General features: G+C 44.8%; 1 protein-coding gene across 1 annotated transcript in view; it reads right to left on the bottom strand.

The window, feature by feature from the left end:
• The window catches only part of LOC310775455 (ankyrin-3-like), a gene marked incomplete at its 5' end in the record, with an annotated part of 180,317 nt that overhangs the window by 19,770 nt on the left and 136,419 nt on the right, over positions 1 to 24,128 (bottom strand). Inside the window, 10 exons of the mRNA XM_083635605.1 lie at positions 1,666 to 9,618; positions 11,470 to 11,551; positions 12,925 to 12,951; positions 13,468 to 13,590; positions 15,381 to 15,506; positions 15,934 to 16,162; positions 16,266 to 16,362; positions 16,744 to 16,951; positions 17,659 to 17,870; positions 18,596 to 18,750. Coding sequence (XP_083491731.1) covers positions 1,666 to 9,618; positions 11,470 to 11,551; positions 12,925 to 12,951; positions 13,468 to 13,590; positions 15,381 to 15,506; positions 15,934 to 16,162; positions 16,266 to 16,362; positions 16,744 to 16,951; positions 17,659 to 17,870; positions 18,596 to 18,750 — 9,212 coding nt within the window. The remainder of the gene's footprint in view (positions 1 to 1,665; positions 9,619 to 11,469; positions 11,552 to 12,924; positions 12,952 to 13,467; positions 13,591 to 15,380; positions 15,507 to 15,933; positions 16,163 to 16,265; positions 16,363 to 16,743; positions 16,952 to 17,658; positions 17,871 to 18,595; positions 18,751 to 24,128) is intronic.

The raw sequence follows: 24,128 nt of genomic DNA, 5'->3' as shown, positions 1-24,128 counted from the left end.
CCTCTGAAGTCCTGTTCTGGCCAGACTCTCCCAATTGATTCAGTCAATTCTGGATAATAGCCACTTGCTGAAAGTTTACAATGGATATTTCTACAGTAAGTGAAGGCCCATAGAGCTAGAGCCCACCTTTAGTTTCTGAAGCCTGAAGCTTCTTGAAATAGAAGCACATCCTCTGGATGGGACACAAGAGTGTTGCAATTGGGGAAGGAATTTCTCATACTATCAGGGTGACACTATTCAAATGAATAGCATTATGAACTAGCAGCAGATCATTCAAGGTAGAATCATGAGGATCTGTGAGGCCAGAAAAGGGCAAATACAGTCCACGGACTATACACTTGCACACTAAAATATTGTCACGTTGAGTAGTAGTAGTTGTCATAATAGTAAGAGTTTAGAATTTAGACTTTCGTCATATCACACACAATAAACAATCTACCATCAGGCAACGACCCGCCCACCACCGATGAAACAATTCACGACTTCAACTTGAAATCACAAGTAGTCCAACTTCACTGGATATTCCCACTGGATCAACAATTGTTCATTTGTTGTTTTTTGTTGAGTTGATACCCTATGCAGCTGAAGTACATGTCATTATCAAGTTTGGCCACTGAATTGTTTTCACGGTGTTCACAGAGAGCAAAAGTACCACCAGATAATATCTACAAACCAGGCAAGCAGACCAGAACAAACACAAGTTCACATTTCCGACACCCTCAGACACATGTGTTTACATCTCACCCTCAGACACATGTGTTTACATCTCACCCTCAGACACATGTGTTTACATCTAAGTCTGTCAGTTATGGTCTACAGTAGGTTGAGTGTTGTGGTGCGTTGTGGTGCGGTGCGGTGCGGTGCGGTGTTGGACAGTCAGAGTTGCAAGGCTAGGCAGTCTTTGCAGTGTGGAATGAACTGGACATGCGTGTGGTAGTCTATAATAATAGAAATGGACTGAATATTTTGCAAACTTTAACCCCTAAGTGTGCTTACTACAGTAGCAAGCTACTGTAATGCTGACCAGACACCAAAGATGTTCAAACAGAGTCTGCAGCAGGCTACAGCTGAACGTAACCCATATCTACAGGCACCGTGGCTATATTTACTATAATATAGGGAGAGGGAATGAGATTCTATTATATTGATCACTTGATCATACTAATCTGAGGATTGGTGTCTCATTCGCTGGCAGTGTTTGCTGATATTAATTATATTAAATTGGTTTATTTTCTGAACATGCTAACATTAATAAATGCTTCACTTTGCTGCAGTCGGACTAGTCTGTCTGTTGTACACCGCTCTCTAGTTGGTCCTTATTTTGATGAGATGACTGTAGTACCAAAATCATACTTTTACTGTTACACCTGTCCCTAACAGCATCTGTAACATATTTGAGGCTTTTACCCTATCTAACATTAGGCTTTTACCCTATCTAACTTTAGGCTTTTACCCTATCTAACATTATGAGAATTACGAAAAACCCTTTTTCTCCTGCAGAGGTCGATCCAGGAATACAGACGGCACAGGACAGAGATGACAAGAATGACAGGAAGAAGTGACATCAGCTATCACATCACATCACAAAGCACCCACAACAGCTACATGCATCTCATATAGAAAGATAGTTCAAGATTAACAAGGGTTTAGAAAGGGTTTACAAACTAGTCTGGTTCTCCGTGACAGGAGCCGCGATTGGCTGATCAACCTGACTCCCTTCCTCGTTCTCCTTCTGCTCCTTCCCTCCAAGTGTCCGCCTACTCTTCCTCCTCATCCTCTCACTGTTGGCCTGCTCAACCTCAGCTCTGACGCCTCTAGCAGACCGTGTTGGTGTGGTGATGGTGGTGGTGGAGGTAGAGGTGGAGGTGGGGGAAGGGCGGGAACTTCTAGAAGCCCTAGAAGTTCTAGAAGGTTCTGACAACGAAGTGTTCCTGGATGTGCTCAGGCTGCAGCTGCTGCTTTCTTCATCCTCATTGGGCAGTTTTTTCCCCTCTACCTTGGTCCCACCCTTCTTGGGAAGGGTTTGGCCCATTGGGTTGGCTACCGGTCTAATGACGGATTTAGTTTGAAGGGTTTCTGAGGACATGATGTTGTTTTTTCTCACTGTCTGAGTGGTACTACCTCTGCCTGGGGTTTTCACTAAACTGATGCTGGATCTGTCTTTAACTCCCTGTCTATTACCCTGGGCAGTTTGAGTTCTTCTATCACTGAGCGCCGATCTGGCTCGAACCTGTTTATGCTCCGAAACAAAGGATGAGCATTTCTTTGCCTTCATCACTGGGATTCTAGATTTAGGTATTAAGTTCTCAAAAGAGTCTAATCTTTCCCTGACGACATGCGTTGCACATTTCCTAACTAGTGGTTTATTAACATTTTCGTTTGCCTCGTGTATACCTATTGGTTGACTTTCACTGCATAGTTTGTAGCTAGGCGCCCTCACAGGTAACCTGGACTTGCATATCTGACCTTTGAACTCTTTGGCTCCTGTGCTTGTTATTGCTACAATGGGAAAAGCCATATCTTCCCTGCTGTTCGCCTCTAGCTGGCTAAAGGCTGATTCTACCCTACTGACCTGCTGCAGAGCGGGCTCTGAAGAGGACAGCAAGTTCATCACAACGCTGCCAGGATGAATGAGGTTTTCATGGATGTTATGGGGGTCAAGGTTTTTGCGTTGGTTATTGCTTTGCCCTGTTTGGGGATTGCTTCTCTGCTGTGAAGGTGTAGAAGAAGAGCCTGTGCTTTGGTAATAAGTGTTCTGTATTTCTCTGGCCCATTCTGAAAAGTCCCTCTGTTCTAATGTATCTGATGGAATTCTGGGATTTGAATAATAATCTGTGATGCTTGATGGTCTGTTATTTGAATAGTCCGATGTTTGAGAGTTGGAATATTCTGAAGAGTACGATGCTACACAATAAGAATTATCTACAGTTGTTCCTGAGGTTGTGTAATAAGAATTAGCAAAAGTGCCTGGTGTTCTACATCTAGAACTGCTGTTTGAGAAATCAGAGTCTTTATCAGAGGACGACTTGAATCCTGTTCTAAAAGTGGAAACTTTAGACTCATTGCTTAAGGTTGACTCTGTGGATGTGTTGCTGCTGCCAGTCCCATTTGATCTGTCTAGACGGACAGTAGTGGCCTGAATGGAGACCTGAGGGGCTGGTAATGTATCTACAGTAGCCTGTGTGTTAACCTGGTCGCTCTGTGTCTGTTGTGAGGAGGCTTCTACCTCTGAGGCCCTGACATTGTATCTGCCCGCTGAGTGATAATGCTCACCAATCTGAAAAAATTGGAGCCTCTCCTCCACCATGTCCCTCTTGCTCATGTCAATCGCACCACTGCGTGTCATCTCAAACATCTTCCCTTCATGGAAGGGGAACGGGTTTGGGTCGCTTGTTGGCGTGCTATCGTCCGTTGGCGTTCGGGCTGGGGTCGTGTCTGGTGTCGTGGCCTGAGACTGGTCATCGACTGCCAGTCCGAATGGCTTCGGCTCATCATTGCTGTCCCGTGTCCCTGCCATGTCAACGACCTCGTCCTCTCCACCTTTACTGGGCCAGGGATCAAAGTCCAGCCCTTTAGTGGCTACAGTCTTAAAAGGAGAGTGAAACTCTTCTTCTAGTTTATAACTAAAATAAGTGTCAGAGAATCCCTCTTTATCCGAGGGTTTTTGCTCCTGGTTTTGAACCCCATCTTTACCCACACCCTGTTGTGTTCCAGCATCTAAGGGGGAATCGTTTTTGGAAGTGGCCTTTTGGCATTCCTCTGGGGTTTTCTCCTCTTCGATAACTTCCAGTTTGGTCTGGGGGAAAGAGCGGTCAGGGGATCTGAATGTGTCGGATGCCCAGACGTCTCTCCTGCTGTCGGGAAGGCCAAAGAGCCTTAAATCTGCCTGCTCACACAGGCCGTCATCCTCGTCCTGAAGCTCATATCCGTCTAGGGAGTCGATCTCTGTCGCATCCGTGTCATGAGAAAATTCAGCTGTTGTGGCTATGGAACAGTCTGTTATTGACTGGTCATTTCCGTTTTGTTCATATTCAATATCCTCCCCACCTTTGCCATTAGAATCTTTAGAACCATTGGAACCATTTGAGGCATTGGTTCCACCAGGAGATTCTTTGTTTCCATTCTTGTCATGTTTTTTGGATTTGGATCCCTTCTCTTTCTCCTTCTTCTTTTCCTCATCCTCCTCCTCCTCCTCCTCAGGGACTTTGAAAGTGAATTTCTTACAGGGGATTGGCTGGAAGCATGATTCCTCATCCTCATCCTCTTCGGCATTTGATTGGCTGTCGTCCGTCCCAGGGGGCACAGGGGAGGGGGGCTGGATGCGTATGATTGGCTCGGTCAACAAATGCTTATCATGTTCTTCCTGTAGATTCACCTCCATCATCTCAGTCTCTGTCTCTGAAGAGCCACAGGAACCTTTCCTCTCTGTGTCAGATTTTTCTGAGGCTGAGTCCAGAGGAGGAGGAGGAGGGAACTCAATATATGCAACACCTTTGTCTTTTGAGACTGTTTGCTGCTCTTGCTCTGTTATTTCACCCTGACTGACATTATCTGTTGTTTCCTGCTGGTTGAAATTGTTTTCAAATTCCTTCTGGTTCTCGTGCATTTTTGTTTCCTGCTGATTAGCATTTGCAAGGTCAGCTTGGGAGACATTAGATGTTCTTTTACTCCCCGGTCTTTCTGGTGGGGCCTCTTTAAAGGAAAACGTTGTTTTGCCATCCTCCTCCTCTGATTCCTCAGACAGTTCCATGATGGGGCTGCTGGGCTTCCCTGGCATGAACCCCATGAAGCCATCAGGGGTCCTGGACGTGAGGTCATAGCTGACCTCTTCAGAGCTGGGGGTATCTGGTGTGAGGGGGCTTTTCCCTGAGCTGTCTATGAAAGAGACCTGTTCTAGTGTGTCGTCGTCCGGGCTTATGGGGCTGAGTGCTGAGGTGGATTTCTGTTTGACTGTATACACGGTCCCCCTGGCCTCCCTCTCTGCCTGCCTGCCCACCTGGACACTAACATAAACAGGTAGCGTTTTGACGCCCTTGAAGTTCTCTTTGGTTGTTGTAGCAACTGGAGGGGCTAAGATTTTCTCCAGTGTTTCTCTCGGACTAGGGAGGTTATTGGAGTTCGAATCCTTTATTGCATTATCTAGAATTTCCAATGTTTTGTTTGTCAAATCTTCCTCTGTTTGTGATGGGGTTGTCTCAGGGCCAATCTGGATTTTGTTCTTAGATAATGTAGGTATTTGTGAAGGTTTAGTTACTGTCTGTTTCTTTGGCGGTTCATTATCTAGGGGAATAGATGCTGTCCTTACAGGAATTTGAGATTCTGTCTTTTTTCTAAGGTTTTTGTTTAATGGTTCCTCACATTCAGGAGTGACTTCTTTGAAGGCGGGTTCACTTGTTCTGTCTTGTTGGTATTTTTCAGCATGACTATCTTTCTCTATGGCATTGACTGGAATGGCAGTTGGAGATGTTCTAACTTTTTGACCTTTATTGCTATCTTTAATTTCCTGAGTAACGGTGGCATTGGTATCTTTCCCTTTATTCTTTGCTTTGTCTTTCTCAGTGTCACTCAACTGTTTTTGAAGGGAGGCCCCTGGAATGTTTTTGTTTGACAGCTTGTCTCCTGTATGTCTGGGGGCATGAGATGGTGGTGATGTCAAAGCAGCTTTACTGGTATCCGTGGCAGCTACTTTGTCTTTTTCAATGTCCTTTTTTGGGCTTCCTTCATCGGGGGACTCCGATACTTTTGATGTTTTTCCACCTGCATAAAACTGGTAAACAGGAAGTTTACTCTCCTGTAGTTTTTTCATGGAAGGTTTTGGCTGCACTGGTGGAGGAGTTTTTGTTGGACTAGACTGACTTTGTTTCTGAGCCTCCGATTCAAACTTCATTCTCACAGAGCTGACTGTGGATGTTGATTTCACCTGAACAGGAGAGGAGGGTTCAGACTCACTCGTCGTGGTCTGTTTAATTTGATCCTCGCTGAGACGAGAGAACACACTCCGCTCAGGGCTGCTTGGTAAACTAGAGCCTTTCTTTTCAGTTGCAGTGGCGCTACCAAACACTTTGCCAACAGAGGGCTCCCTGAGCTTGCTTTTAGCCGACACCTCTCCTGCCACCTTGGCTTTCTGCTGTGTTTTCTCAGGGCTACTGCAGGTTGAGCTAGGCCCAGACCTGGTTTGCCTCGGCTCCCTCCTCATAGGCTTTCTCTCGGGGGACTGCAGCTCATCGTTGAGCTTTTCTGTTTTGTCGCGGAAGAACTGCGACACCTCACTGAGTTTCTCCTCAGCTTCCTTCACAGTTTGGTCGACTCTGTCCTCATAAAGGAGCTTATCCCTGCTCCTGTCATGCTTATCCTCTGTGAATCGCATCCAGACCGCATGCTTAGGGCTGCCCTGTTCTGTGGAGTAATGCAGCACTGTCACCTTATCAAACTGAGACTCTTCATCCCTTTGTAGGGAGAATTTACCTGATTTGGGGGACCCATCTTTTGACTTCAAAATAAACTCTTTTTTGGGGCTTCCACGCTGTTGACTTATGCTCTCTGTGCTGCCGCGGTCGCCGCTCTCCTCGCAAATTTGCCGGCGGTTTTGCTCGGGCATCATCGCTGAATCCTCGGTGTCAGAGTAAGACAGCGACGACGAGGTGTCTAGTGTCTCTGAGAGGAGCATTTTCTCAGCAAACCTGTACGTCTCCCCTCGGATATCTGACAGCTCGTCATCACAGTATTCTATAGAATGTTGGCTCAATAGTTTCAGGGCTTTATACGAGTCGTCTGCCATCAACTGGGCGGAGCTCGGGCGGCTGTCCTCCTCCTGCGACACTGGGGTGTTAACACGAGATGTTTCCAGGAAGGAGGGGAGGGATTCCTCGGCAGTAAGCTCCTCCTCTTCCTGTTGGGCCTCATCATAATCAGTAAGTTCCTTTATTCCACGGTCCCCTTTATAGACGTAGAGCTCAGGGTGTTTCTTGGTCTCCCTGATAAAAACCTCAGTCGGCTCTGCTGTGCTGTGCCCCTTTTCAATATGAACTTCTATTATCCTTTCCACTTTGGGTTTGGATTTAACGTCTTTGTCAAGGAATCTAGGAGTCAGCTCATCACCTTTGACAGAATCCTGGGCTGCTTTGTGTTCAAAAAGGCCTGCTAGCTCTTTAGATGGGTCCCTACCTGACTGGAAAGCTTTCATAAGGTCTCTAACTGACATACCTTCCTCTATCCTCTCTGCTCCATCTGTTAGCGGAGGCTTGTGATAGACCATTCTAGTAGTAGTGGTAATATGAGTCTCCTCTTTAAGACACATGCTTTTGCTCACCATTGAGTCCTCCTCTGACATTTTCAGCTGTAATGCTTTGACTTTATCTTTGATGGAGCTAGGCGAGGCTGCGTCTGGTTCTATACAAGGAACAGCAGACGCAGCCTCTTCCATCAGTGCAGGTTCACAAGGCTCATCAGGCTGCTCGTAGCTCCTAATGTGGACCACTTCAGTCCGGGTCTCCGTTACACAGGGAGGGATTGGGGAGTCTGAAAATAACGGTGTAGGTCCTGTACTCTCTGCACTTTGGGGAGCAGAGGGAGTCTTGTCACTCCTGGTCTCGAACCCACTGTCTGACAGGGGACTCTTATCCTGCTCATGAGACAAGTCCTCGGGTGATTCCAAAATGGCGTCCGTCCCCTGATATGATTCGGCGAGTTTGCTCAGGTCCTTCTCTGAGGGGGAGGTGCGCATCATGCCCGAGCCCGGCGGAGGCATCTTGAGCTTGTGCTCTTGTAACGATATGGCCGGTTTGAGAACACGTTTGTGTTTCTCTTCCACCTCCCTCTTTGCCTCCTCCTCATACCTCGATTTCACCTCTGCCATTTTGGACAGAGAGCTAGCGCCAATGTCATTTGCTAAATAATCGACCACTTTAGCCAAGTCAAAGTCTTTGCTAGGCATGGAGTGGGGCTTGAATGGGAGTGGTGTGCTTTCATCAAAAGGTGGGTGATGGTCTGAGAGGGTACTTATCTGTGCCTCCTCAATCTCATCTTTTGAAAACTCCTCCCATTCATCCTCTGAGGCCCTCTTTTTCGCTGTCATGGCTTTACCTTCACTCGCGAGTTCCTTCTGTAATATCTCACTAACTTTCACCAAATCCTCTTTTACTTTTTCAACTAAGGTAAATGTCTCCTCGTCCTCTAACTTTGTCTCTTTAGGGGTTCCAGTGTGCGACGTTTGGACAGTTTTAGCTGCCGTCCGTGTGTCTGTCTGGAGGATGGCTGTCATTCTGATCAGATCCTCTTTCAAGTCCGCTACGTCTCTTAGTATCTCCTGATTGGAAGCTGCAGTTGGGTGGATGACGGCCGGCGTGATGAACGGAGGGGATTTCAGCTGGGATTTTATTTTCGATGCGGTCACACAAGAAGACAAAGAAGACGAGGAGGAGGAAGCGCGGGAGGGATCGGGTAATGCCATTTTAAGAGACCCCGGGCCCGGTTTGACGGGGGTGTCTGCTAAGACATTGACTAGGGAATACACAGGGACAGTCATTGTATTGCATGCAGCTGTGGAATTGGACGAGGTGGCTGCAGATCTGAGAGACCCATAAGCGGAGCTAGCTGTTGCAGATCTACGTGTGGAGGACAGCGATTTAAGTGTGCCATAGCCTGACACAGAGCATGAGTTTATGGCTTCATTTATGGCCGCGCTGACGCTGGAAGTGGCGGCCTGGGTGGTGGCCTGGATCCTCTCCTGAAGGCTGCTGCTCCTCTCAGAGACAGCGCGAGAAGAGGGGGAGGAGGGGGTGGAGGAGGAGGACGGGTATTTAACAGGTGAGACTGATCCATTCATCATGGACAATTCCGAGGAGGCAATGGTGGTCTGTCCGGTTGAGGAGACGGATGAGAGGGATGACCTCCCTCCTCGGGATGCTAGTGTTGAATCTGCAGAGGTTTTTATTGAGGACAGACTGGAGATTGTTCTAACAGAAGAGAAGGACGGTGCATCTGTCACTGTTGTGGAGCCCAGGGCAGTTTTAAAAGGCAGACTAGAATTGTACATATTGACCGTTGTCTTTGGCGACGTTGGAGTGGTAAGAGTAGCTGATGACCTATCCGGCACAGAACCATTGGATAGTGAGTGGAGTGGGGAGGTCCTTGATGTGTATGCTGAGGCGAGGCTTTTGATAGATGCTGGGTCTGTGCCGAGTTTACATGGGCTCCCAGAGGACACCAGGCTGGCAGACCCCTGGACAGGGTACTGGCCCTGCTGAACAACAGTTTTAATGGGTGAAGCCATAGTCCTATAAGACCTAATGGGAGATGAAGATACTGCATCGCTAGCTGATTTAGCCGGGGAAGACAGGGTAGGAATCGGCGGTGGGGCTCCCAGGGTGGTTTTGATAGGGGTGGGACAAGCATGGGATGGGGAGGACCAGCTGGACTTCAGTGGAGAAGCAGCTGGCGAGCCTGGTGGCGGTGAACCGGCAGAGGTGACGGACCCCCCCAGTCCGATGGGCCTTGTTTGGCCAGGGACGGTAATAGGAGCAGTCGACCAGGGTGGGTAAGGTCTGGTTGGAAAGACAGGTTTGTGAGGGTAACCAGGAGGCAGTGTTCTTGCTGCTGTGCTTCGCTCAACTGTTGTTTCTTCAGATGAAATAGTAAAAAAAAAAAAAAAAAGATGAAGAAGAAATGTAACAAAAAAAGGAAAAAAAGAATGCAGAAGAATAAAGGCAACAGAAAAATATGTTGGGGAAGGAGGGAATAAGAAATAAATAAATATGAAAAAGAGAAGAGACCAAAGGGGGGAGAATTGGTCAGTGACGCAGTCCTGGCATCAAGGAAGGAAAGAACAGTAGTGTTATGAGGTGCTAAGATGGGATATGTGAGTGTGGGTTGAGGATGGAGTCATAAAGGAACAACCCGGTGTCACGGCAGTTTGTGAAATAGTCACAAAGTTGTAACGGAATTGTAATCTATAGATTTGTGTACTTGGACACTACTTATCAAGTAGTGTGACATTGAAATAAAAATGGTGGCCAGTAACGGTGTTGTGGTTCGGGGTGGCAGATGGGCGTATACATTCGCCTTCAATGTTGATGACCGTGGTTCGATTTCCAGGGTGTTCAATGTACATTTCAACCATAAGCCACATTAAAAAAAAAATACGAGCGTTTTTTTCATATTTAACCATGACAAATCATTTCTCTAACCTTAACCAAGTTGTTTTAGTTGCCTAACCATAACCGTAACACAGGTTGTTGTATTTGCCTAAACATATGCTTTCAAATCCGTGGTGGAGGAACGTAAATTCAGGTTGTGTGGTGGAGCCACGTTTTTTTTTTTAGGTTGTATTCATTTCACGAAAAAAGGGCAAAATCGTGCCCATGTACACAATCTATAGATTACATTTTCTGATGAAATTTCCGTGACTATTTCACGAGCTGCCGTGAGACGGTGTTGAAAGGAAATAGTTGTGTTCCAGTGTGATTCATGATCCACCAATGACACAACAGCAGCAACAACACAAATGGAGAATAAGGCAAATTAAGCATAATACAATACAGCAAAAATAAATGTCAAAAGACAATGGTCTAACGGTTAGCCTAACAACTGACAACAGAAAAATGGCAAGACAAATGCACAAGAATTAACACAAAAAGGACTTCTCTCTTTGGACTCTTCAGATGTGCTACAGTCTGCATTATGGTTTCTGGATCTAATCTCAATCTGCTTTTTAAAGTGCCTTTTATCTGTTTGGTCTGACAATTACGTTTAGATCGTTTCCAGAAAGACAATTTGGAAACTCTGATCAAACAGAGCCATGGGCCGCACAAGTTTCCATTTTCCTGTTATTAACTAATATTATGACAAAACCTTCCATGACTAGGGTCTAGGTCCATATTATCATGCGAGATTTGAGAACCCTTTGGTGACAAGCAGTGGGAGTGTGACAAACTGAAAGAAGCATCTGAAAGAAAGCCATACTCCAGACCTAACATGCATTTTTGTCAACCAAAAAAATGCTCCATCATCACAAAGCCAAAAGAGCTTTCAACTCAGAGGGGACAAATGGCAAATTGAAGGTAAAACAAACACAATTTTACTTTGACTTCCTTTCCCAAATGCCCATCATCAACATTGTGTTGGTAAGCCAAAGCAAAAATGTTGACGTTGCTGTGTTTCGACTTCTCAAATTCAGCTATGGAAAAAACAACCAAACAAAACCCAGAAGAAGCACAATACAACTCACAACGTGGGCTGGGGCAGGCACAGCACAGAAAAACATACTCATTGACCCATGCAAAAAAAGATATACCATGTTGTGAACAAGCATGTGGACAGTGCATGTTATGTAGGGTGAGAGATATGCATTTATCACACATTGAGTATTTTTCAAATGGCTAATAATCTGACTTATCCACGCAGATTGCTATGATTATGCTTATTATTATTACTACGTCCAAAAATGTTTGTTAGTGAAAATGTCACACTCACTCAGTGCAGGCTCGGCCAGATAGCTGTAGCGCTTACGTAAGGCTAGGGATGCAAAGGTATGACGTCGCTCTGGCTTTTCAGTCTGCAACGATAACAACAACACAAACACCTATCAGTGCTAGGTCGACCCTACAGTCTATGCTGCTGCCACATCAACAGCACTTCAACCATATTAATCAAAAAACTATACAAAAAAAAAGAAATCAAACCTTATTTTACAATCTGTATAACTTAGTAGTAGGGGTGTCACAATATATCGTCCCACGAAATTTCGCGATAGTAAAACGTCACGATATGTATCGTTGAGATGAAATCTCATATCGTGAAGATTTTTTTTTTTTTTTTTTTCCCCAAAAATAGACAAAGAAACGTCTTTGTTTGTTGAAGTTCAATGTGTGGAAAGTAGTTCAGTTGAACAAGTCTCTGAAGAGACACATGAGAAGTTATACAGGAGAGAAACCATTCAATTGAGTTTCTGGCAAAACTGTTTACTTGACAGGAAAAACTGAAGATGCATAAAAAATAGACTAAGAAAAGTCTTGTTGTTTGAGTTTGAAGAAAAACTGAAGATGCATAATGAGAATTTATACTGCTGAGAAACCTTTTAGTTCAAAGTAAATCTAAGTGACGGTGTAACTCATTCTATTTCAAGATAAGCCTTATCTCCAATCTCATGTTTTTTCTAGTTGTTATTGTAATAACAATTTCCCACAACAGCATGTTTTGTATTTGTGCATTTCAAATAAAATACTACTTTTCCAGTCATATATTGTCATTATTCAAGTTTAAAAAAATATTGTTAAAATCGTATCGTATCGTATCGTTATCGTGAACCCAGTATCGTGATACGTATCGTATCGTGAACTGAGTGTATCGTGACACCCCTACTTAGTAGTATTCTAAAAACAAAGGCCATACTTCACAGTACCCTTATGATTGTGTAATATGGCAGCAAATCATTTAAGATAATGTTTTCCTTTAAGTACATTGCCATCCAATCTGTTATTCCTGTACGGTAATGATTACGGATATAACACTTACAAAGGTGTTCTTACCAAGCTAATGGAAGTCACCAATTTGCGCAAGTTAATCACAAACTATGATAACTAGAAACTCTAAATGATCAATATTTAAAAGTGAAACATAATGTTCTATGTTCCACACCAATTATAGTAAAGGTTAAATCTCAACAACTTAAGGATATACTGTAGACCTTAACTCTAAAGTCACTTGAATCACAAAGGAAAGAGCGCAAGGGATAAGGATTGGACAAAAAACAATTTGTTCTCCTTATCTGGCAATATATCATGCAAAAGTGGACGGCTAAAGGGTTGCTTTGAACAAGGAAAGCTCATATCATCGCCCTTGTAGCAGCGGAAAAAGAATAAGGCTATGGAGAGCAGAGCAGGGCCACTAGAGGGCAGCACATGGTGGTGGGGGGAGGGTGTGGATTACCTCATCCTCGGGATCTGATTCCATTTCCTGGTTCCCAAGATGCATTGCAGAAACAGGGGGAGTAACATAATGGAGAGCAGGGGGAAAGAAACATCAGGGAGTGAAAAAGGAGTGATTGACAGAAGAAGAGAAGCCACTTCAGCAAACGAGCAAAAAAACAAAACACCAAACACCAACAAAACAAAATGAGAAAGAGCCAACACTCAGCAGCAGCATAAACAGCAAATAAACACAAGCCACAAAGTAAGCCAGCCGGAGAGAACAACACAAAAAGCATGGCGTCCCAAATCACAAGTGATTTGGCAGGTACACTAGGTACAGACTAAAAACAGCCAACAACAAAAACCACTGCATAGGTAACCGATATACAAAGAGAGAAGCTTGAAACAGATAAAAGACACAATGGCGGCAGTTTTTGGCCAAAGGTTTTTCTCTTTTCTTATATCCATCAAGGTTAGCCTATGGTTAGCCTAGCTGGCCTAACCCTGGAGTATGGTTATGAGGGTGACGACAGAGAATGGAGCCGAGTCAGCGCTACCTTACCTTCTTCAGTGCAGGGAGAGTGATGTTCAGGTTGCACACAGCGGTTTGCGGGTAGCCTTTGATGGTCTTACACTCTTTGAGGAAAGTGAGACGACCACAGGGCTCCTGGCCGTTGTCTCTAACCTACAGAGAGTCAACCAAACATTGTTCTTTTCTTACCTGCTCGTCCTTATTAATGTACTTTGATATACTCATGTTGCATTTCAACACTGTACACTTTATGTTACTGCTCTCACTCATAGTTACAAATGGCTAAGAAAGGTACATATCTCCTGTTATGTATGGTTTCTTGGTCATTTTCCCTTTATGTTACTGTGGTTTTACTCAATACAATCATGTATATTAGCACTATATAGCAAAGGGCTACCGTCTTTCTAAAGGAGTGTGGTTACAGTATACATTTGGGGAGTGTAGAACAGGGGAGACACAGGACAGGAGAGGAGGTTAGATTTACACCGACCTTTTTGACATGTGGCATTACAGAAATAAGTGTCCTATTTAAATAAAATAAAAAGCAGTGTTTGGAAATGTGCTTTAGTCATAGTTTCTGAAGCATCATCAATAATCAAAGGAGAACTTCACAGATAAATACTGCAGATTTACACATATCCAAAAACTGTAATGAGTTTTGCATGCATTCGTTTAGTCTGACAGTTATAGAGACAGTCCGCATGTCTGGGAACGCCCATACAGGCTCTAGGAATGCCCACAATAGACGCTGGGTTAGCCTGGGGGCGGGGTCAGGGTGGGGTAAATTCCCCCGTTCTATCCATTCAGCAAAGTTAGAATTTAGCTGCTCTAGAACCCCCAAACCTGTAGTTTAGAGCCGCAGCACCGTCTTTTGGTGAGTCAGCCCATGAGATATATCGGCGGTTTTACCCCACTCGCACGCCAGCCGTTTAACATTTTGTGGGCGTTCCCAGACATGCGGACTGTCAACCAGAGCCATGTAGATAGAAGAGTCCCGACATCTCCATTCACTCCAATGGACCAGTTTTTTACTCTCAAGAGTTCCAGGAAGTAAGGTCCTGGATTAAGCAGCACTGTCGAGTTGCAGCAAAATAGACAGTTTGTGTTGTACTCTGAAAGGGTTTTCCCCCTCTTGAATCAAATTGTACATTATCAGCTTTATTTTAGCATGCAAAAGTAGCGCAAGACCCATTCCTGGCTGTTCATTGGCTAATGAGTCTCGCATTTTGGTCCTCCGCTGACGCCACTCTCTCTCTAGAGGACACTAGCCTCAACCTATGGACAGTTATTGTTGTGGACCAGTGATGTCATTCATGCATTCAACATGGTTTCCCGGGCTACGCCCTACGCTTCTTTGTACAAGGAGCGGGACAGTAAAGGGGTCATGACCCCTTTATTTAATATAGCTCAGTGGCCATGGCACAGAGAGCCAGAGTTACAGATGTTAAGGTCCTCCTTACACATCAAGAGCGATGCCAATATACGGCACGAAATTGCGATGCGAGTTTTGACCCACCTGTTAATCACAGCCACAGATGTGTGTACACGTCGGAAGCGAATTTCTGAAAAATCGACCGTGGTTCGAAAAAATAAACACCTCAATAACGCTCCGCAAACTTCGCCGTTGGTATGCACGATTGCATTGACTGATATAGGTTCGGAAAATATTATTGACGTGCGAATTAATCGCACAACAAAAACGCTCCCGATGTGCAAGGACCTTTAGAGCTAAAACAATCATGCACCACATTATAACAGCAACTACATAGCATTGGTTGCTGCTTGTGTCCAGAGTTTTCCAGGGGCCTATTTTGTCCATTTATGATTATATCTCAGGGGCATTTTGAGATTTCTGCCAACTCCCCTTCCACACAAAGCATCTTATTCTGAAGATCCTTAACCTGAAGAAGAGGTGTGGTAGGCGGTAGCTAAGGGTGCGTTACCTTGACGCAGAAGGGCAAGCGGTTCTCCTTGAAGGCATAGAAGTTGAGAACTAACTGCTGGCCAGCTTTGGTTAGAGGGGCCAGGTTGCCATAGCAATCCACATAGATGGGCCGACCCTCCAGAACCTGAGAGAAGATCAGAAGGCTTAAGAACAAAACGTATGCACATCAAAATGCACGAGTGTGCGGTTTTAACGAAGTGTGCCTCCAAAAGTTAAAAACACATGAAACCACTTTTAAATATTTTGATACTATAGTCTGACAGTAAAACATAATTCTAAACCAGGGTTGCCAGGTTTGAAAGTCAAAACTGGTTAAAACCCTCATCAGCGGTCAGTACAGCATGAGTACAATCATTTCCCTCTTTCTTTAAGACTCAATTCTCATATTTCTCATTATGTGTGGAGAGAAATACTTTTGACTTGCACCAGCGTTTCCAAGAAATGCTAACAGGAGGCGTGTGCACTTTTGAATGTGCAAAGGTGAAGCTTGATTAGAGTTCAGTTTCAAAAATCCGGAACCTTCCCTATTGGGAGGTAGAATAAACCTGTACCTCTATGTCTTTGCTCCTGGCCACTTCCTCAAAGTTCTCCTGCTGCTCCAGGGTCTTGTCCACCTTGTCGTCCGTCATACAGAAGCATCTCAGTCTGGACTCCACGGGGTCGTTCATCTTGGCAAACACCACAAACTTGGCCATGTACGGCACACAGATCAGGTCCCGGTAGAGCTGGGTGGCCAAGCCCACTGTCTCTGGGATTTGGTGGCAGTCTGCTAGCCAGAACCTGAAGAAGAGACAGATCAAATGATGATAACATGGCTTCCCTTACCTATAGCATCTACTAGTGGCGCAGCCATAAAGTTTGTCACTTTTGAATGAAGTCTGACCTGGCAGAGACGTTGGTGGTAAAGGAGACACAGTCGTTGACGAAGGTGAGAGGAGTGGTGCCTGTGATGTCCTCCCACTGTGCGGGGGACGTACCACCTGTAGAGAGTCACACAGGTCACATGACACAACCTGCAGATTCTAAATGACATTTAGAAGAGATAGACCTGACAGATCTCATTAACTTTTCTGTTGACATCTAAATATTCAATGCTATTATCCTTTTTTTAAGATCATAGGAATTTGTTATCTCTTGACACCTAAGACTCGATGTGTTGATGTTACATCAAAATATGCTAGTATTTTGTCATGAATGTATTGCTTTGAAATGAGTTTGGTTTTTGCTAAAAAAGAAATAAATGTGCATATTAGGAGCAACTCGTAGAAACTATAACTCAGATGATGGCAATTACCACAATCATTTGCCAATGATACATGTGTGATGATAATGTGCATACCTGCATGCACACGCACGCTCACCTGTGATGCTGCAGAGAAGGCGGAGGCAGGGGGTACAATCTCCTTTGTAGCCGTTGCTAAGCCCCTCCCCCGAGAGGGGCGGGACTGGGATTGTCATAGTGATGGGCTTGTGGAACTTCCTTCTTCTCGGCTCCACGGTAACGATGGGGCTGAAGGTTGCCCGGTTACCAATGATTTTCTTCACTGTGTCGTCCGGTACCGGCTGGGCCTGGCAAAGAAGAGGGGAGGAGTGGTTATTAACCAATCAATCAAGACAGACAGACAGACAGACAGACAGACAGACAGACAGACAGACAGACAGACAGATAGACAGACAGAGAGAGAGAGAGAGAGAGACACAGACAGAAAGACAGAGAGAGAGAGAGACAGACAGACAGACAGACAGACAGACAGACAGACAGACAGACAGACAGACAGAGAGAGAGAGAGACAGACAGAAAGACGGAGAGAGAGAGAGAGAGACAGACAGACAGACAGACTGACAGACAGAGAGAGAGAGAGACACAGACAGACAAAGAGAGAGAAAGAAATACATGGAGAGAGATTCCAACAGAACTAACAAATATATCCTCAACCCGTCATCAGAGCTCTCACCAAGAAGGCACAACAGACGATGTACTTTCTTCGGCGGTTGAGAAAGTTCAAGGTGCCAAAGGCAGCGTTGGTACTCTTATGGCCAACCCTTCCCACCCCCTGGTCATTAACTCTTTAAGGCTCTACCCCATGGTAGAAGACTGACGTCTCATCACAGGGACAGTTTCTACCCAACTGCCATCCGTCTCTTCAACGAGACCCGAAAGCCCCCACCAGTAAGAGGTTAATCCCCGCCCCCCACCCCAGCAAAACCTAATTTGTAATCGAATGACGTACTGTGGCTACTAAAGTGAATCTTGAAAGCTTGAATCTTGAACCCACCTGTAGTCCAACCCTGATCTTCTTGGTTAGTGCTCCCTCAGGGAAGGAAGCCTGAACCAGTGGGACGCTCCTGCTGCACAGAGTCCCGCCCTCTGGCCCCATCTGATTGGACTCCTGCCTGATCCGTGACACTACAGCAAAGTACTGTGGGAAGTCCTTGGTGATGATGCGGCAGATCCTCTTCCTCTCCAGGTCCTCAGCACTGTCTAGTTCTACACAGCAAGAAAACACACGTATTATCTCATACATCATATACAACATCACATTTAGCTTCCAACCCGACAGGTGTAACCCACTTTCTAGGACTACTACAGCCAAGTTTACAGTTAAAAGCGTTACTTCTTTTAAATTAGAATATCATCACCTTTTAGTGTGAACATGCCACAGCCATTTTATTGTATGTACTGTATGTATGTATGTATGTATGTATGTATGTATGTATGTATGTATGTATGTATGTCTGTATGTATATATGTATATATGTATATATGTATATATGTATGTATGTATGTATGTATGTATGTATGTATGTATGTATGTATGTATGTATGTATGTACAGTATGTATGTATGTATGTCCAGAGTTGCAAAGCACACCGTTAGTCCCATCAAACAGAAAACCTGATGCATGTTGGTGTTGGCAAAATATTATATCAAACATGTAATCACATATTTTACAAAAACTATCAAATTAAAAGTGAATTGTGCAAATGGACTTCAGATGATTTTAATATTAAAATGGCATTAACTTTCGACAAGAAGCAGCCCTTTTACTTGTAGTACATGTTTTGACCCAGGTCTCAAGAATCAGTACCCTATAAAAGTCTCCTGGTCTTCTTGGTATATTTACATTTGTGTGGGACCTGTGGGCCCCAGGGTAAGACCAAATCCACTCAATTTGGGCCCCAGGTTGAAAGAACGTCTGCTGTGGTCTTTACCTTCGTCCATGCCGTTGAGGAGATGATTGAGGTCGTCAGTCTTACAGTCATACAGATGCTCCTTCCAGCTTTCTCCATTCTCGCTGCGCAGTAAGATCAGCTCTCTCTCCTGGCCCCGCATCGAGCCAAAGTGGGGGATCTCCACTATCACAGGCCTGGAAAGGTTATGGACCAGCAGTGGTTAGATTCATACATTTTGACTATTGACTGAAGTAGGGATTCTGTGCAGTCCCATGGTGCATTCACCGTTTTGCAAGCTACAGCTAGTTAGCTATAAATGATTTAAAACACACTGTGAAAACACCAGCCATATTCCATGTCAGACAGGGTTGCGAACAAGATACAAGATGTTTATTGTCACTCGATGTACACGTACACGCGTGTGAAATTCGAATGCCGGTAGTCACCAAAAAGTGCTAGCCACAATTATTTTCTTAAAGGGCTACTTTGCTGATTGTCAACCAGCTTTGTCTAACCCTAACATGGAGGGAAGGTCAACATTGTTAATTTGCATACTGTATACTACCGACTTTCTAATGATACAATGCTGGTTGAAAATCGCAAAGATTTTGCAGATTTTGTTTACATCGTTTACAGCATTTGCATCTTGATGCGAAGGTGTGTATAATGTCAATTATCGTAATCATTGATTGCAATGCCAGTGCCAGTGTGGCTGAATCATAGACTGTATAAAATATGGATGTCATGACAACTCAAAAGTTAAGCCAAAACATCTAGATCGCCCCCTGGTAGCTGGCTGCAGTATAGGTCCCCCAGACCCCCCCCCCCCCCCCCAAATGTTAGCAGATGGGACTTATCACGCTGATGTATGTTCAAGTGCTCATTTTTCTTTTGTTTCTTTTTTCCAATTCCCCTCTGTTTTCTCCCCAATTGTACTTCGCCAATCCCCGCTACCAAGCTGGCCCGGTCATTGCTCCACCCCCTCTGCCGATCTGGGGAGAGTTGTAGACTAGCACATGCTTCCTCCGACACATGCGAAGAGTAGCGCGTGGATGGATCTCGTTATTCCCCACAGTTCCCCGCCCCCCCCGAACAGGCGCCCTGACCGACCAGAGGAGGCGGTAGTGCAGCAACCAGCACATAATACCAGTAGTCTGCAGACACGACCAATCGGGCCTGAATAAGACACCGGACCAGGGCCCAAACCTGCGAAACCTGTGTTGGTAGGCAGGGAATCTACCAGTGCACTACCCGGGTGCCCGATGAGATTGGAGTTATTTGATGACATAAGGGTGATTGACAGCTGTGACAGCCACTCTCAAACCCCCGTCAGACGGCGGCACGGCTGAGGGGGCTCAGCCTGACTCTACTGCGCAGACTCCGGTTCCAATTGACCTCACACAAGCAACGAAAAACGAGATATTTTGGCTTCACTTTTGCATAGGGGTAGGAAGTGGGGATGCGTCGTCCATATTATATTCAGTCAATGGGCTGAAATAATACAAAATCAACTGCAGTACAAATGAGCAGGGAAGTAGTATATACAGCAGCTCCTGTATGAATGCATGCTACTGTAGAGAGCATAACACCAGTATAAACATGGGTACCATTTATACTTCATGCATGGTTTTCAAATAATGAGCCAATGAGAATGAGCGTTCGTTCATCCTATAAATACAATCCATAGAGAGCCAAAGTGGAACGTCACTTCCTGCTTCAGCACTGTACCAGAGATTTTCATCCGCCATTTATTTTCCCATAGACATTTCGTAAAATGCTTATAAAAATAGTTTTACTTGTTCAAACCAAACGGTTCAGATATATTTAGAAACAGGAGAGACCGCATAACATTTCACTGGGACAAAACGTTAAAAAAAATACCGGTTTAAAGAAAATATTTTTTCTATGTTGTAGTTTTTTAAGTTTTGGTCCCAGTGAAATATTCGACGGTCTCTCTCGATTCTAAATATATCTGTACCGTTTGGCAGGGGCGTATCTACGGGTGGGCCTGGGTAGGCACAGGCCCACCCACTTCTTGCCCTGGCCCACCCAAAAAAAAAAAAAAAAAAAAAAAAAAATTGGTTGTTTTCTAGAGGCAAACTTGCTGCTGCCTTGCTAGCCAATGGTTTTGTAGCTTAAAAACGCAGGGCACATCATCTCCAGAGTCTAATGCATGACAACTTCATGACATCTAGGAATTTTGCGCGCGTTCCGTGCAAAATTTCATCATGCAATTGCCCCACCAATTTTGTCCAGGCCCACCCAATTTTATCCAGGCCCACCCATAATTGAATTTCTGCCTACGCCCCTGCCGTTTGGTTTGACCAAGTAAAACTCTTTTTTATAAGCATTTTACGAAATGTCTATGGGAAAAGAAATAGCGCAAGAAAATCTCTGGTACAGTGCTGAAGCAGCAAGTGACGTTCACTTTGCCTCTCTCTATACAACAGCACAGGAGTAGGCTGAAATGCCAAGAAACTGATCCCAGTACTGGTCTCAAAGTATCCAGAGAGATGAATGAACACTGGTCATAATGATAGCTGTAATCGTGCTGTGGCTCAATGCGATGCGGTTCAGAATGTATGGCGGCATAGCTTAACAAGACAGATGCAACAAAATCAGGAATGGGAGGAGAAAGCTGCACAGCCCTTATTTAAACAAGGCATGGTAGCAACGTAAGAGAGAGAGAGAGAGAGAGAGAGAGAGCGATGGACTTACTCTACCCTAACTAATTACCAGAATAAAACAGGATAAAAAAGGTACCAGAGGAACTATATTCACTGAGCCTCCCCTTGGAAAATCCTCTAAGAAAGAGATTCAAGAAAGTGGCTACGTTTCTGAGAAATTCAAATTTCACAATTTACAAATGGCTGAAACTGTGATTCCATAGAGAAAAGATAGTCGTCTCCCTATCATGTCAACAAAGGAGACAACAATTTGATGTACAAAATGCCAAAAGATTATATCTCAATCTGTGTAAAAAAAAATTACAGCGTTTAATGAGAAGATCCAGGACAAACCACACATAAAAGCACAGGACTGCTGATAGCACATCTATAAGGGATATAACTAAAGAGGACATAACTAGGACCTACTCTACTGTGGGGGCATATTTGCCCTAGCAATCACTCTGCCTAGGAGCTTCAGTCCTGGATGAAAGAAGTTCACATGAAGGTATCTCAATATAGAGTGTTAGTGTCACATGCTCTAAATACCTGAGGCAAACACTGTCCCTGGTTAATATAACAGTAGTGTAGATTGTACGACAGAATGGGCAGCAACCCATACTAGGGCCTTGCCCAACTCTCTGGAGCAGTGGCTCTGGCTGTAACTGAACATACTGTATATACGTACTGTGGGGATGGTCATCTAAAAGGTGAGGGGAAGGAAGGGTGGTCATGAGAAGCAGAATGATGCTTGGCTTGAGGAGGAAGAGGCTCATGCCCAACAAGCGCAGTCCAGGCCAAACAGCCAATCAAAACCTTTCCTTTCAGTGACATCAGAAGCCAACTGAAAGCTTTTGAAACCCCAACATAAAATGGTCTGTAAATGGCTGGAAATCGGAATGGATTTGAAGCCGCACCTTGTAGTTTTAGGAAGAAACGTAGAAATAAGTCTCCAAATGTCAAGAAGCCAAATGCAAACCTCTAAAACACAACTGAATGTTTCCTTCAAAATGTGCTAAACATGTGTGAGCCGTCATTCTGCAATCATTCTTTTCTTCCCAAAACTGCATGGATCAAATGTCCTAACAAATCAAAATCAACAAGGATGGACACAATAATGACAATTATTAGCAGGAATCAGCCTCGGCCATGTCTTTTCCTCTATGGGGCGTACAGTAGGAAGGAGGTTGAGGAGGGGGATGCTATGTTCTGTTCCTACCCAACGAATCTAGTTCCTCTGGGTCCCAGCTGGAGCACTGGACAAACCAGGCTCTCGCCTTCGCTAAGGGCTGGCAGCTTTCTAGGAAGATGTAGTTTACTGTGTCCGCACAAGAATGAAACACGCACGCACACAGACACGCACGCACGCACACACACACACGCACACACACGCACGCACGCACACATGCACTCACACACACACACACACGCACTCACACACACGCACGCACACACACACGCACGCACGCACACACACACGCACACAGACACACACGCACGCACGCAGACACGCACACACACACAAAGTCAGAAAGAGTGCACACTATCTAGTCGTTATTTTCATATCAGTATTCATAAGATGTCTATTTCTCTATAAAAAAAAAGAGTAGATAGATTCTAGATATGTCAAATGTACACAGATGAGTTAGTGGTGTTGCCTAACACGCTGCCAAGGGGAAACACGGACAGACAACTTGCTATGTGGGACTGGAGCGTTGGTATCACACTAATCTAGCCACACATCTGGCTCAAATGAGCCCCCCCACCGCCTAACAGATGACCGTTTTCACAGCAGCCATTTAGTGTCTAAAAGGCAGGGTAAACACAGGTGCATCCAAAAACATGAATGGGGGTTTCCAACTTCCAAACCATTGAGGTGTTCCTGTGCTGGCAGCACCCTCATTCATATTTTGGTTGCACCTGTGTTTACCCTGCCCTTTAGACACAAAATGGCTGCTGTGAAAAGGGCCCATAGCACTTCCCCTGTCTAAGTGTAGTTCGCCTGTCTAAGTGGTCCTGGCCGTTGCTCCACGATCTGGGGAGGGTGCAGAGTAGACTCTCACATGCCTCCTCCGAGGCGATTGATGGAGTCGCCAGCCGGTTCTTTTCACCTGACAGCGAGGAGGTGTTTTCACCGGGAGGATGTAGCGAGCGTGCAGGAACACGTTATTCCCCCCAGTGCCCCTCCCCGCAAATATATAAAATATATAAATATATAAATTTATATATTTAAATATAATACAAATATATAAATGTATTCCCTCCAGTGCCCCTCCCCGCTGACCAGGTGCCCCGGCCGACCAGAGAGGGCGCTAGTGCAGCGACCAGGACACATACCCTTAATCCGGCACCCGCAGACACGGCCGATTGCATCTGTAGGAACGCCAGAGGGAACACGCCCTCATGTGGTGAGGGAATAGACTACAACAACACCACCCGAGCGCCCCGAGGGGAAGTGTTCTCGTTACCCCAGACTGAGTCCATGAAGCATTTACAGTTTCTCCGCTTGAATAATGTGTCTACTCACTGTCTACCAACAGTCCATGGTTCAAAGCAACAACAACACCAACAACAACAACAACAACAACAACAACAACAACAACAACAACAACAACAAAACACATTCATTAAACTTGGAGGACAGCCAGTAATGCACTACATTTGACAGACAGAGACATTTGTTTCTATAGCTATATATCAAACATGATATATAGCACTGATAACAAAACCCACTGATAACAAAACCCACAAGTAGTGGATCAAATAGAAACAAAGTCATGACCAGGCAGAGTCTGTGTCTCATTTTGAAACACCTAAATGTGTTTGTTTTTTATGCTGCCCTCTTGGCCAGGTTCCTCTTGTAAAAGAGATTTGAAATCTCAATGAGTCTTTTACCTGGTTAAATA

This window comes from Poromitra crassiceps (assembly GCF_964638095.1).
Source record: "Poromitra crassiceps genome assembly, chromosome: 4".
NCBI classification, from domain to species: domain Eukaryota; kingdom Metazoa; phylum Chordata; class Actinopteri; order Beryciformes; family Melamphaidae; genus Poromitra; species Poromitra crassiceps.
Note: the sequence above shows the minus strand (reverse complement) of the source record. Positions and strands in the feature narration are given on the sequence as shown.